Raw genomic sequence first — 15,282 nt, forward strand, 5'->3', positions numbered from 1 at the left:
TATATATTTCTTAGCTCTGAATTTATTAATAAATCAGTTCTCAATCACCTACATAAAGAAAAATTAGTCAGTCCTTCATTGAGTGCAAAGGGCCCTAGGCAGACTATTCTGGAGCAAGGTTTGCATCTCCAAAAAGGAAACACGAATAAAAATTCAAAAGGAAAATTGCACTTCTCAGGTTTGTGAGTACAAATTCCCACAGATTACGGATCTCCTGGGATAAGACAGATATGTTTGTTGTGCCTCTGCAACACGGGGTGGTGAAGCAAGCATGACTTCTGAGGTAAATTACTTGGCAATAAGCTGCTAAGGCAAATCACTCAGGAGTAAACTTAAGTAATATATTTATTCCTTAAGAATGAGCTTCTTGAAAACATGATTGCAGCCACTCCGAAGCTGATGAATTCAGTCCAAATTCATCAGTCACATCTGGAAAAAATAAACAGGCAACAGGCTCACAACCTGGTGGTAGTTTCCCCCTCTAGACTAGCCAAGCAGCTCCAGCTCGCCCTTGAGGTGGAGATGATCACCATTCAGCATCTCTCTCTCTCTCTGTGCCACCTCCATAATGGTCAGCTCCCTTCTATTTCTCAGAGCACACTTACCAGGTGAGCAGGAATTCCTGCAAGAAGCACTCAGAAGAATTACAAAACTTGGAACCACTAGGCAAGCTACTTTTCCACATTCAAAGACGTTTCACTACGTTTTAGAAATCCTTAGAAGGCAAGTTTTCACACTGACGTACAGTAGCTTCTACTTCAGATGTGTGTACTGTTCTTTACTATATGTAAAATGTAAAACACACTTCCTTTCAGGTAGTAGCCTGATGAAAAAAGGTCTTCCTTTCTCTGAAAAAAGCTTCTGTGACACTCATTTTCCTTTGACTTCAAGGAAGAGTTGCACACCTTGATAGAGAGCAAACAATTAATGCAGAACTTACAAGCTGCAATAATACTGGTCCCTAGACAAAAATGATAGGGAGAGGCAACAGTACATTGATTTTGTCATTGTATGTCCTAACATTGCATATTAATATGAAAACTGAAGGGGAAAACAGAAGAAGGAGAAACATTGAAGGAACAGAACAGGAAGGGTTTGCATACTATGTCCCAAAAACAAAGCTAATAACTTGTCTTTCTCTTAGTGCTTCCCAGAAGGGAGTGAAGAGGCAGCTTTACAAGTCAGGCCACATGAGAGGGAATCAGGATTTCCAGGCTCTTCCTGAAGTTTATCAGTTTCTCACACAACTCATTTGCTCTCCTCTTCTACCTCCTTCTCCTGCAAAACTGTGCCTCTCTCAGCTCCTACAGAAATCCCTGAGGTTTACCAGCTGGTTACTAAGGGTAACTCCTAAACCAGCTGAACAGTTTTATTGCTACTGATGATACTTTCTGAGAGAATATCTTGAAAAGGATTACTGGTTATGCTAAGGAGACACAGAGGAACTCTCTTTTAAATAAATAAATAAAGTGCTGTCTAACAATCTCAGTGTCCTGCATTGGTTCCCATCTTGTAATTAACTCACTTTAAAACTAGTGGTAATTCTGAGGGAAAATTTACTGGTATTAAAATACTTCAGTGCTATTAAATTTGAGCAGTCATGACTTCTTACTCTGAAAATCAGTGACTTGGTCCTTCTGTACAACAGTCTTGCTCACCCTACTGTACAATGCAGCTATTTCTGCCAAGTGGCAGCCCACAGGCAAAATGCCAATTAAGAACATTTCTTCTTAAAAGCAAATTTGTTCTCTAAAAAGAGAATATTTGTTTTCTTTTTAGAAACTCCCTCCTGCTTGATTCTTCTGGCCACGTACAATTGCAAGAGAAAGCATTATCAGTTCTCTCAAGGTGGATTTCTGCCTAGGAAGGGTAAAAACGACTCTCTTTCCAACAAGTGGAGGAGGGATGTGGATGCAAAATGCAAAGCTCCCTCATTCTCCTTCTCATGGTATCAAGCAGAAGATGAATGAGGGCTCGGGTGGAATTTGACACACAGGCCCACTCATGCTACCTGAAACTGCTTCCAGACTGAAAACTGAGGCTCACTAACAGCAGGTTTCATCAAGAGTAACGTCAGTGACAGAAAAAGAACAGTAACACAAGATTCCTGAATACAGTTTGAAAGCAGTAGCATTTCCAGAAACACCTGGAGTAACAACTGCTACAATGAACTGAACTCAGTTCTGAACTGAACACCTTCCCCAAGAAACAAAAATAAACAAACGAATGTTGTGCCAGGTAGAACCACGCCCCAAAATCCCTTTCACTATCTAAGAAATGAGGAGGAAAGCCTGCTAGGAGACATTATCTTGCAACTTGCAATATCTAAAGTACTCTCTACAAACAACTTCACCACTGGAAAGCATTTCCAAATCACATTCTATACCAAGAAACTACAGAGCAATAGACAATGATGTAAGATACACAAAATATTTTTTCTTCAACTAATTAACATTTCCCATTAGAAGTTAAAAAAAAAACCAAGACACAAGAAACCGCCATCATTTCATCTTTTCCTGTTTGGCATCAAACTGTCAGTTTAGAAATGCACTAGTCAGTTATTAAGAAAATGCCAACAAATGGGAAAAAATAAATTTGCTGTGCGACCTAAAAAGTAAATTTAAAAAAATGGTGAGTGTCCATAATTGAAACATACCATAATCCTGAGCAGCAGAGAAAATTCTCTGTGGCAGGAAGTCAGCTAAAGCTTGGTTTTGGGGTGGGACAGAGTGGAGTCAGTGCAAACCCTGATGTACATTTTTGGAATGGTGAATCCTTCCCAGCAAGGGAGACTTACACCTGGATTTTCATCTACCTCCGAGTACAGATCGGAGTCTTCTCAACTTCCCATTCCCCCAGCAGTGGCAGATCACCTTTCTGTCTTTGGATTATTCTGAGGCTGGAAGAAACACCTACAGACAGACAGGTAGGGCTCAGGTGAGGCCAAAGTTGCACTTTGGTGCAACTCTAATTGCCAAAGAGGATCAGCTCTCACACGGATGTTGCTGAAATCATGCCGAAATTTGCTAAGGCTGACCAAGCAATCTTTGGGAAGAGACTACAAATAAAAAGGGTGACCAACAGTGAAGCCTGGTTTTAAGTAGCTTCAATTTGCTGTTTGTCCAATAACAGAAGTCAAGTCTCCTGTGATTTTGTGGTCCTGCATTTCCACTCAAATGTTTTAGTGAAGATGTTATCATTGCTCAGAAGGAAATGACCTTAGAACACCAGAGATGATCCAAGTCCCCATTTATTAACACTGCTTGTACAACTTTGTCTCCCTCAAGCCTGGGACACCCTAGGAAGCAAAGACTCCTAAAGTCTCCTAAAAACAGCCCCTAGAAATTTGTTGCAAGTACCCAATCCAGATGCCAACAGTTTGGCCCATTTACCACACAACTCTTTTCCAAATGTGAGATTTTTGCTACAGCTCAAAGCCAGACTACAGTTCTTTGGAGAGGCACAACACTGTGGGGTTTGCACTTTCAACCCTTCTTACCTGGGCCATTTTACTGTACAATACAAATATGATTTTGTGCAGGACATTTCAAATTTGGCAACTGTCATGTTTAATCTGGGGTTAAATTGCTGACTGAAGAACTCCAGGAGGGTAGGAGCAAGAGATGAGTAAACAAGGGAAAACCAAAACTAATTAAAAACCAGTCGCTCCAATACTTAACACAGGAGTCTTCAGAAAAGCCTGGATAGTCCTAGTCTCCATTATTTTCATCTAAATGTTCATTAAATAACTGTTTCCAAAGTTAGAAGATTTTGCTACAAATATTATATGAAAAGACAAATTATTAGCAATATATGTCAAGTTACTCTACAGAATATTGCTTCTATAGAACATATAAGCTTACAACATCAATTTTGGCAAATTCTAATTTTATGGTAGTTTCCTCCAGCTTTTGAAGAGGAAGAATTTAATTTTCCTCACAGATTTTACTTTTCTCAAACACACTCCCCAAGAGTGTCTGGGGCCAGATTTAGTTACCTCAGCTTTTCCTACAGCTGAAAAACAAAGCAGCCAAAGAAAGAACCTCACTACAAGTTCCTCTCAAAAGGCTGCCATGAAGGAGGGAATGCAGGACAGCAACAAGCAACACAGGTATGCCAATAAATAAAAGCATGGATTATAAACTGGAAAACCAGAGCAATTCCAGGAGCCTCTATGGCTGCATAGCAGCCCCTCTCCCTGCTCACAGCACAGATTTTGGTGCTGCTGGGGATGGGTGGCACTCCCCTGCCACCTTCACAGGGGTCAGACCACGCCAACTGGCATCCTCATCTCTCTGTGAGCCTCAGCCCTGCCAGCCTGGCCCTCATCACCTGCACTCAGTGCCAAGGGGAAGCTCTGCCATAGTCTGCCTCCTAAGTACGGAGCCTGAGCGTGGAGAAGGGACACCACCATCCCAGGTCTCCCAAACAGACAGGACAAGGACGGTCAGGCCCAAAAATAAAAGCCTGACATGAGAGGTTGCAAAGAGCAAATCTGCAGAACTGCACTGTCCCTTGGCAGAGAAAACTGGAACTGATTTCAACAGAGAACAGAAAACAAACATCACTAGAAACATCCAGAGCCTTCATGGAACACCAAAAGCTGTTTCCCCCACCTGACTGTGGCACCTTGCAGGAGCTATTCTTGTTACTGTAAAGAGAAGACAAAGACAAGCCATTTCTGCTCCAATGACGACATATGGACCAGCAGATCTTTCTGCAGGAGGACACTGCAGCTCTTTTTGCATCTTTACACTGCTTTTTCTCAGGATACCTGTCTGTGTTATGTTGACAACCATCCATCCATCCTCATGGATGAACACAGGCAAAACAGATTTTATTTCTTTTTTATTAGTTTGAAACATGAGAGTTCTCCTGATATTGTTCAAGTGGCACAAAGCTCAATTTCCAAGTATGCAAAAACATATGACTGGTAGTGGGCTGGAATGCAATGTTTATCAAAGGGGCCTAATAAGGTTTTGGTTTTATTAGGCTATTTCCTGTAAGTTGATATGTGCCAGTTCTTTTCATTAAGACAAGGATATAAAAATTAAAAATGGATTAACTTAATGGGTTCCAAATTACTGTGATGCTTTTGCTTCTTTGCATTTTTTTAAACAGTTCCAACTGGTCCTTTTCCAGTACTTCCTACAAACGGCAAGAGGTATAAAGCCCTTAGATACCTGAATTACAGTTTAGCTAAACTCCCATTCAAAACCAAATCCTGCTAATCTTATTCTACTCCACTACTCTGGCATTAAATCTGATATCAGTGAGGCACTGTGTTAATCGTGGAAATGCAAGACTGGAGCTACTGTGTTGAAGGGAGTTTAAGCTCCAAAACCCAAGTTTAACTTTCTCAGGGAAAAAAAAAAATAGCAGAAACTATGGATAAGATTCTGTTACCTAAACCCAGGCACTCGCTGCCTTTCACCAGCCCAGAATAGAAGTGGGTCTCTTGCAGGATGTGTCATATTTGTCAGTCCTGCTGGGTGCCCAAACTCTGAGTCACATAAATGGCACCACATGTGCTGTCTAGCCAAAACTCAAAAGTAAACGTTACTCAAATAATTTTAATAAGTTCTAAAGCACTTCTCAAGCACATCTAACTCTTTTTACTTCTTTGCTCCTACTCCCCTGGGGAAAAAAATAATTTTCAGTATTCACCAGTTTTACAGAATTGAGCTCTCTGAAGGTCTGATAGATCTGGGGTCTACCAGAGCGTGGCAAAGATCCCCCATGGGGAGGCTTCCAGCAACTCAAAGGGGAAAATAAATATTGCATCATAATGTCCCAAGTTCACTTAAGGTAAACTGAGAATTCCAAGCCTAGTATGGCATGCTCAGTTTCTAGAATTCTGGACACCAAAAGTGTCCCAGAAAAGACTCTTGGGCAGCCACAACACCCATGACTGAAAGTTTCTAAGTTCCACAAGTTTTACTGCAGTTCAAACTTATTCAAGGTCCTGAAATCAACAAAAATCACAGCAAATGATCAATACCCCTTCGAGGACAGACATTTTTGAGACGAGGACCAGAGCACAAGTCCAGGAAATGGCTATTCATTTGTTAAAAAGGCTGTGATATCCCCCAAGTGAATCAGCTGGCAGCAAGCCACAACCCATAAAAAAATTTGCTTTTAAGAAACTCTTTGCATGGGGCACAAAAAACAAAGTTCTTGCAAGGGAAGAGAGTTGGGTTGGGTTTGGTTTTGTGAGTTCAAAACACAGAAATTAAGACTTGTTAAAAAAAAAAAAAATCAGAGAATCATGAAGTACTACATTTGGAAAGCCACATACTCAGGTGTGCCCTGATAGTTTTGTCAAGCTTTTCTTCTCTACTCCCATGAATCAAGAGCTCCAGCTGGAATGGACTAGGAAATGCTTGGGTCCTTACATGGCTACTCCACAGATAAAATAAACCCACAAAGTGAATGACTAAACATCATGGTGCATACTGGGGGAGTAAAATGCCAATAGCATAAGAAATCTCCTCAAATGTCATGTTGAGAAAATCAAGATGCTAAAACCATTTTTATTTTCCAATACAGTGATGTCACCAACATATTTCCATTGTTTGCCAGGTTAACAGAATTTATGGAGGTAATTAATGCAGAACATGTGTGCTGAGCTATCCATATGAAAAATGGAATTGCCCTGACTTCATTTGCTGCCTTTGCAACCAAAACCCAGCTAACATCTTTTTTCACTATTTCCATATGTGAGAAATACAAATATTTATAACAAAGGTAAATGACTAAATGACTGCTCTATTCCCATCCACCCACAAGCCACTTTTTCGTATTCCTGTCTTCTGCTTATTCTTCTGCTTCCATTACCTTCCCACAAAGGGCTCAGGTTTCCATTACGTGCCACAAACTAAGCATGCTCCTCATGCTTTTTCTCCAGAATTTCTTTCCTTGGTTAGCACAGACAACTTCTGTTTCAATTTCTTGAATGGAAAGAATTCCAGCTTTGACCCAGCTCCCAGGACCAAGGCAACCAACTAACTATGGAAAAGCAATGCCATTAAACATGGCAAGAAAATTCTTTTCTTCTGGACATCTACAGGATCAAAGTATCCCTCTTCTGGTAAATAGTATTTAGTAATGGCTGAATGTTGTTTTGCAGGGCAAGGCCATCGCCATCTCAGAACCTGTTTCTATATAAAGGCCTTAAGTCAGTGTTCTCCATAACTGGTCATGAACATGAAGGTTGGACAGACATAACTTGGTTTGCCTTTTTTTTTTTTTGCTTCTTTTGTTTTCTGTTTTCTTTTTTTCCCTTCTTTTTTTTTTTTTTCTTTTTTTTTCCTGTTTTAAAGAAAGCACTGCTAGAGAAAGACTAAATAGAATGGTAAAAATGTCCCTACCCTGTCTTAACTGCAGCCTCTGTGTAAATTCAGCACTGGTAAATCATAGTCCTAAAGCTTACTAATAATGTAAACAGAGCTAAGACTTTCAGGGAGGCAAGGAATTTCTTAATTTGTGCTTTGCTCAGTGTTCAAATCACTGTCAGCACTGAATTCTGGGTTTCTAACACTGTCTTTAATCGGAAAACATTTGGATTTTAGTCTGATTTTTCTAAGATTCAGATCCAACTTTCACTTCATCTCTGTCTATTTATTCTCTTACTTTAATCCTTCTCTCTCTTTCCAAAAGAGATCTCTCAAAAAATCCAGCACAGCAAACCCCCTCTAGCTGCCTTTTAACTTATCAGAAACTAAATCAAGAAACCCCTTGTCCCCCATTGCTATTTGTTACTGCACAAAGTTTGTGGGAAGCTCACCACGGACCAAAACATACTTTTTGTGCTTTAACTACAGTTTATTTAAATAGTAACTCACCACTCGTAGATTTTCTACAAAGCCCTCCAATCCTAGGCACCAATTTAAGAATTTTAGTTTTTAATTACTGTCCTATACTTTAGCATTTAATTATTGCTAAAAAAAAAAAAAAAAAAAAAAAAGACACCAATGCAATGCAAATCTTTCTATCCAAACATAGATATAAAACAGTAAGAGAAACCAGCTGGAAACAAAAAAAAGTGCCATTCCCACACCTTATTACACTAAACTGCCCTGACTGAGCCTTAACATTCAACCTATTGTTCACTTAATTGCTAGCAAGTTTCAAGGACTGTTCGTTTGGTCTGCTATTCTTCTTTCATCAATATTTTTCCAGTAGATTAATGGGATTTTCTTCCATATTTTGCCTGAAACAGCAGGACACAGTAGTTTAATGCAAAAAAAAAAAAGGAGAGTGGCACAACCGTTTCTGCTTGCAGTGTGTCTGATTTAATAATGTCTCTGCAAATTTAAGGCTCTACGTGCTGGTGTTTCATTCAGGCTCCCCGTCACTCTGGCAGGCTGGAACTTTTCTGTCATCATCTCAAGGTTTCTTTCAGGCAAGATTATCTTTACTTCTATATCTTTATTTCTTTCATTCATTCGCTGCAGAAATTTGAAAGGAACTTTCAGTCCAAGAGACTGAATTTTAATCTCACATCCGTTTCACGCTGAAAAAAAATGAGCACTTACACTGCAAAATAAGGACTTGCACAAGGATTTATCAAGCCCTAAGAAACCAAGAAGCACAAGACTGCTGCTGGGGAATACAATCCTAACCCCACAAATTGCCAACATACTCTGTTTCCAAAATTACACCATTGGGAGTTCATATCTAATCTTCTGAATTAACCTATTTTTTTAAAAAAGTTTCGATTCTTGTTTAAAACAGTTTGACTATTATTTAAAAAAAAAAAAAGCTACTGCTCTAAAGTGTTTATGGAAATAAGGGTTACACCGATGCAGTGAATTTTTAGCAAAATGGATCAAACACTTAACAGTAGTCATATGCATTTGTAAACAAAAAATTCTTCCATTTCACTGTATCATTTCTTATGGCAAGGCTTTTCCTTTTCATAAGTATATTTTAAACAATGCTTCAACAAATACAACAATACATTTGCAAAAGAAAGGAAACATTTCATTCCAGAAAAAACAACTCTTTGCAGGCTGGAATTATCTTTTAGAAAGGCAGTGAGTTATTGAAAGCCCTCTGAAGTTTTATCTAACACCTCTGGACAAGTCCAGCTAATTTCGCACTTTAGGGTATCAAAGCGACTTTCTGTGTTTCAGTATCAGCTCCTCTGAGTTAAGCTTTGAACTTCACCAAAAGTAAGTATGTGATTATTGCTCTAGGGTTTTTTGTTTGGTTGTGGGTTTTTTGTTGTTGTTGTTTTATTTCTTTATTTTTTTTTTACAGAAAAATCAAACAGCAGCTCCAAAGCAGTGGTACTGACATGAATTACAGGTATCTCATGGAACTAACTCAGGCTCTGCATAAAAATCCACACAGCGCTGTTGTATCTGGTAACAGCTCTGTAGTGACCCTCACTGGTGATAAAATCCAGAGCTCTGCAAACAAGAAAATGAACACCTGCATCCGTATTTCTAAACTTTCATCAAGTGGGGATTACAAGAACAAGAGTAATTACATACACTCCTAGAGGAAAACTTACTTTTGATTCTCTTTGAAAACTTGTAAGTATACTAATAGCAATTTCCCTAACACCAGCAGACAATAATTTAAAGAAAAAATAAATTAAAGCTAATTTGTATATCCCCCCAGATGGGAATGAAAAAATTAGGTTCCATGTCAATGCACTCCTGATGTGCAAAGATTTTATGTAAATAACTGTTAAACTTAGTGAGCCTATTATCTGTTTCATGCTCTCCCTTCTGGTGGTGCCTCTGAAGCCTCATTTCCTAAGACTGAGAGGACAGAAGAGTTCAAACCCATTCCTGTGCCCCGACTGCTTTGTTGGGTAGCAAATACATTGTACACAAATTAACTGCAATAAGAATTAATTGCTGTGTCCAATTTGCACATCTTTTTGTGTTTCAAACATCTGCTTTAAGTCTGGTATAGCATATGTAGTGATTTATTTTTTTATACACTATATTGAAATTCGCAGTAAGACTTTCAAGAGAAAGTCCAGTGACAAACAGAAAAGGAAATAAATGATTCTGTGTGTTGCAGCCTACTATCAAAAATGTTGACAGAAAATGATGAATTTACTCAGCTTCTCCTGTTGTGCAGGGTTTTAAAACCATCATGGTGTGAATTTAAAAACGTGTATTATTTGTCTAATCATACAGTTTAGGACTAAGCACAGAAGCTTTGAATACGATACAGCTGTATGAGAAACAGTCCTTTAGTCCCCCTTGACTTTGAGTTTTGTGAAACTAAATTTTAAAAGGTATCACACTAAGACTTTTATACCTACTTTTAACTTCTTTTGCAGATAAAACCTCAAGCCAGAGGCACCAGCAGGAATTGTGTCATGAGAAATGAAGACTTACCCTGACCTAATGATACCTGACAAACGATACACAGCAAAGCAAGATTTGTAAAAAGCATTTCCCTGTGCAACCCCTTTTGAGTCAATTGAAAAGTTCCCAGTATTGACAGCCTTTCCCAAAATTACATGCAAGATTTAGTCAGGTATTCTGCTCCATGTGCAAGCATCACATTTTTCAAAACCACACCAAGAGCTGTCATTATTACAGAGGCACAGTAAACTGTCTTTTGCAACTTTAAGTGTTAACAGAGACCAGCTCAGATAAAATGCTGTATTTAATTGCATAGTTATGCAAAGTTCTGAGATGGCAATCAATGAAAAAAGAATGAAACTGCATCTGCAAATCCAGTCTCTCTTTTCAGGAGAGGCTGATTGGAACCTTTTTACTGTAAACCAAAACTATTTGAAACCATGTACTGTAAGCAGATTTACCTATTGATCTTTTAGTAGCTGTGTTCACAAGAAATTAATTTTATGCTAGATTGAGAGGTTACAAGAAGTTTCCTGTCTGCACAGTCAAAATATTGTTGAAGCAATTCAGGTTGTCAGTAAAAGCTTAAACAAATTTGCTGATAATCCTGTTAATGACCTAGGTCAAGTGTTAACTGTTGTGGGTTATAAAACAGTAAAATTAAGGTTGCTGGTACCCTCAGGCAGGCAATATAGTTACAGAAGAGACCGAGGAAAAATTATTAAAGAACAATAAAATTAATTTGATCTCTTGATACTGTAGGAATTATTCAGAAAAAATTTGCATCCTTCTAAGGAAAAAACCACAACCCTCACTAAGCAGAAAATGGAAGAGGAGAACATGTGGTTTCTGTGCACCTACGTGGTTCAGTTTCCAACTTCAAACTGAAAAAAAGTTGGATGTCAAATCTTCCTGACATTTTCCTGCCTCGCTGAAAATGGCACACACCTTCCCAGTGCACACAGATAAATCTGAACTTCACAGAACCCTCCTCAGCTCCTGTGACTGTGCAGGTAAAATTCACGCAGCTTTTTGAGGAGCATGGCAGAGAGAGTTTAAAAAACAAATTCAGTGCAAAATGTTACATTCCATAAAGAAAAAAACTCTAAATAAAACTTGTCCGGGATGAAGCAAATTAACAAAAACTCAAGCACTCCAAGGAAAAGAGAAAAAAGGACTGCACTGAACACCACAAAATGAAAGAAGCCAACAACTTGCCTTCAGTCCCTCTTTCATCCTTTCCTCCCTTCATCCCATCCACTCCCATTGCAGTATTAGGACTAACTCAGACAGTCATCAATCAATTGCAAAAGTAAACTAAATTTATATTTAAAAAAGAGAATTATTTCTTTCAAGTAAAATAAATTTAGGAAATATTTCTGATAGCTCTGAACACGCTCCTGTAATGTGCCTACTGCAACATTTACATCCCCTAGAAGTTAGACAAAGCTACATAAACACACCAAAAGATTAGTTCCATCTTTTTTAAAAACAATCTATGCGGAGAATTTCAACAATAGCTTTAATATAAAATATAGGGAAAATAGGTATTCATTTTTATCTACACACTTTTATTAACAGTCTCTGTTCAAAACACACCTTTTTTCATTCTCAGTGGTGAAGAAAGGAAACTTTTCTAAATACCCCAGAGAAATGTGGAAACATCTATCTCTAGTTTTGGGAGGAAATTTCTGGTAAGAATAGTAGGAAAGTAACTGTAGTGATTAGAAAAAAAATATTTAATACAGAGAAACATCATCTTCTGACATGATTTAGAGCTGCATGCTAACACTTGTTCATCAAATTAGTGGGTCAGCAAATCATAATAATTCAGATTTCTAAATTCACATGATCAGCCTAAATACACTGTAAATAGATAAAAGAATTACTGAGCTTTCCTAAACAGGGGTAAAAAAAAATAAAAAGAAAAAAAAAGAAAAAAGAAAAAAAGAAAAAAAGAAAAAAAAAAAGAAGAGAAAAGAAGAGAAAAGAAAAGAAGGGAAAAGAACCGAAAAGAAGCGAAAAGAACGGAAAAGAAGGGAAAAGAAGGGAAAAGAAGGGAAAAGAAGGGAAAAGAAGGGAAAAGAAGGGAAAAGAAGGGAAAAGAAGGGAAAAGAAGGGAAAAGAAGGGAAAAGAAGGGAAAAGAAGGGAAAAGAAGGGAAAAGAAGGGAAAAGAAGGGAAAAGAAGGGAAAAGAAGGGAAAAGAAGGGAAAAGAAGCCCTTTAAAAGTTGATTTCTTTTTTAAAAGAAACTGTCAGTATTCTCAGTTTTGAGAGGCACAGCAAAACACATGCTTCAAAAAAAGTAGCCATGCAAAAATGGGTTACTCTCTGGTAACTGCATTTATACTGTTGTTTTCACCATCTATTTTGAAAATATTGCTCATATTGTACAAGCTCTTGAAGCTGAAAAGAGAATGGAAGCAGTATTTGCTCAAAGCTGACTTGGACAAGTGTGTTTAACGTGCATTCCCTATGATACCAATTTTTTTCCCCTCCTTTCTCAATTCTCAGTGCCAGTGACTTTAAACACAGAAAAAAAGTGGTTATTTTCTTTTTACAAACTGGAAGGCTCTAATATCTTTTTGGCTTAGTTAGTCTCAGTTTACAGAATGTGCCTGTCTGCCACTGCCACGGAGGCAGAGCTGCTCCACTGACTGACAGAACTACAACCATTCCCAAAAAGCTTTTAATAAGACAACAGTAACCCCTACTAACACTCTTGTTTTCATTTCTGAAAATAATTTGTAAGAGATGACAATATTTACAAAATAACATATATCTGGAGGGCTTAAAAGTGACTATTGAAAGCACACTCTTTTAAATAAGCACTGTATATAAAACAAATTTACATAAACCACACAAACAGACGATATATTGCTCTTCTACTATAGGGGTACCATGATTACTTCCTACCAACGAAACCAACTGATTAAAGATTACCGAGGACTTATAAAGTTTTCATTTTTTTATTCTATTTCTTTTCCCCCCCCGGAAATCATTTAAAGTTGTTATCTCACTGCCTTATCCCGCAAGCACCCAGAATATCAATAAGTACATCAGCATTACTTGTACAGGAGAAATAATTGCTCTAACAGCTTTGATATCTGCTTCTCTGCACAAACACTACAGCTTGAGAAGGTGCAAGTTTTACATGGTTGTTGGATGCTAGAAGTTCTTTACAACCTTTGGCCTCTAGATTTTATACCTAAAGATAATTACACTGGACATCCTGGTCAAGCCGAGTGCCCTCACTGTGGAAGTAAGCAAAAACTCAATTTATTTTTTTTTTATAATAGGAGAAAGTCAGTTTTAATTATTGGTTTAAGTACTTAAATCATTTTTTTCAGTGTCTAGTTGTCTTTTTTTTTTCCCCTGAAACATAACATGCATTTTCAGCAAATGTCATCTTAAAAACTAGCACAGCAAAAGAGAACAAAACCCACTCATGCTTTGTTTCTGCAAATTCACACACACTGACATACACGCGCACAATTTCAACGCATTAACACGAGCTGATAAAAATCTGATACAAATCACACAAATAACACCATCTGATCCAAAACCGCTGTACGGGACCAAGAGGAGGTTTTACAGGGGAGCCAGCTTCGATTCTTTTTCTGTATTAATTAAAAGTTTTGAAAGGCAGGACGACTAATGCAACCCCATGCGAAAGGGCTCACAGGCTCGCGGGGTGAGGGACACGGGGGCCACCCTTTAGCCTTTATAGCCGGTTCCTACCGCTGTCAGCTCTCAGTTGTTGGAGGATGGAGCAGGAGGGCACCTGCCGGGGCTGGGATGCTCCGGCTCCCCCTACGCGGTGGCACCGCGGCCGCTCCCGGAGCTGCCCCCTGCCCTCCCCGCCCTCTACCCACCTCGCCTCCGGGCTCCTCGCTGCCCATCGTCCCCGCTGCCGGAGGAGCGGGGGGCGCCACAGACTGCCCTGCCCTCGCCAACTTTCCTCGGGGGGCGGGTGGGGCACCTCCCGGACGGCGAGCCCGGCGGTCCCGGGGGCAAGGAGGGGATGCCACCCGGGACCGCCTTAAGGGCGAGCGGGAACGGGGAATAACAGATCAAAAAGAATTAAAATAAATAGGAAAGGGTGGATGGAGGGACGGGAGAGCAAGAGGAAAAGGGGGAATGGCAGAAAGGGAGAGCAAGAGGACAGCGGGGATGGAGGGAGAGTAAGGAAGAAACGGGTCATCCGGCCATGCCGCGGCTCACCTTCGTTGCCGGGGCGGGCGCTCAGACGCGCGGCAGCGCCGCGGGCAGCGCGGAGCAGCAGCAGCAGCAGCAGGAGCAGCAGGAGCAGCGGCGGCGGGCGGCGGCGGTCCATGTCCATGTCGGCAGGCAGAGCCGCATGTCTCCGCGCCGCATGCCACCGCTCCGCGCCCGCTCCGCGCCGCCGCTGGGACCGGGAGCGGGGCCGGGAGCAGGAGCAGGGCCGGGACCATGCCCCGCGCCCGCCTTCGCGCTGCGCCCGGGAGGGGCCGCCCCCGCCCGGCCCCGCCGCCGCCACCGCCCCGGGCCCGGCCCCGCCCCCGCCCCGCTCCGCCCACCCGCGGGGGACGATCCGCGCGGGGGGAAGGCGGCTGTGGAGCGGTGCGGGTCGCGCTGCGTGCGCGGCGAGGGGAGAGGGGCAGATCGCGGATCCCGGGCTGAGCCTGCCCGCCCCCACCCCGTGCCCGCAAGGATGCCCCGGCACACGCGGCACGTAGCGGGGTCGCTGCCAAAGTCACGTAACTCGGAAGCCTCGGGTGGGTGCTTTAGCCGGCTATCATGTCCAATTACCGGCCTTTCCCTAGAATGAATGCGACTGCAAAGTAGCGGAGAAACCCTTCGGAGTTTGAGGCTGCAGCCATAGCTGGCTTGCTAGAAAAATGCAGATTCTATCGTTCATGTCTTTGCTGCCCACGGTGACTCTACTCCTGCCTGCACTATAATTCCG

At 40.8% G+C, this 15,282-nt stretch overlaps 1 protein-coding gene across 2 annotated transcripts in view; it reads right to left on the minus strand.

Moving 5' to 3' along the window:
• The window catches only part of EPHA3 (EPH receptor A3), a 206,701-nt gene extending 191,994 nt beyond the window's left edge, over nucleotides 1-14,707 (minus strand). Inside the window, exon 1 of one of the 2 annotated variants that reach the window (XM_032678131.1) lies at nucleotides 14,559-14,707. In XM_032678131.1, coding sequence (XP_032534022.1) covers nucleotides 14,559-14,676 — 118 coding nt within the window. In that variant the 5' untranslated portion in view covers nucleotides 14,677-14,707. The remainder of the gene's footprint in view (nucleotides 1-14,558) is intronic. The other variant, XM_032678130.1, reaches the window with a different exon arrangement.
• Nucleotides 14,708-15,282: the final 575 nt, after the last annotated feature.

This window comes from Chiroxiphia lanceolata, chromosome 2 (genome assembly GCF_009829145.1).
Source record: "Chiroxiphia lanceolata isolate bChiLan1 chromosome 2, bChiLan1.pri, whole genome shotgun sequence".
Taxonomy (NCBI): Eukaryota; Metazoa; Chordata; class Aves; order Passeriformes; family Pipridae; genus Chiroxiphia; species Chiroxiphia lanceolata.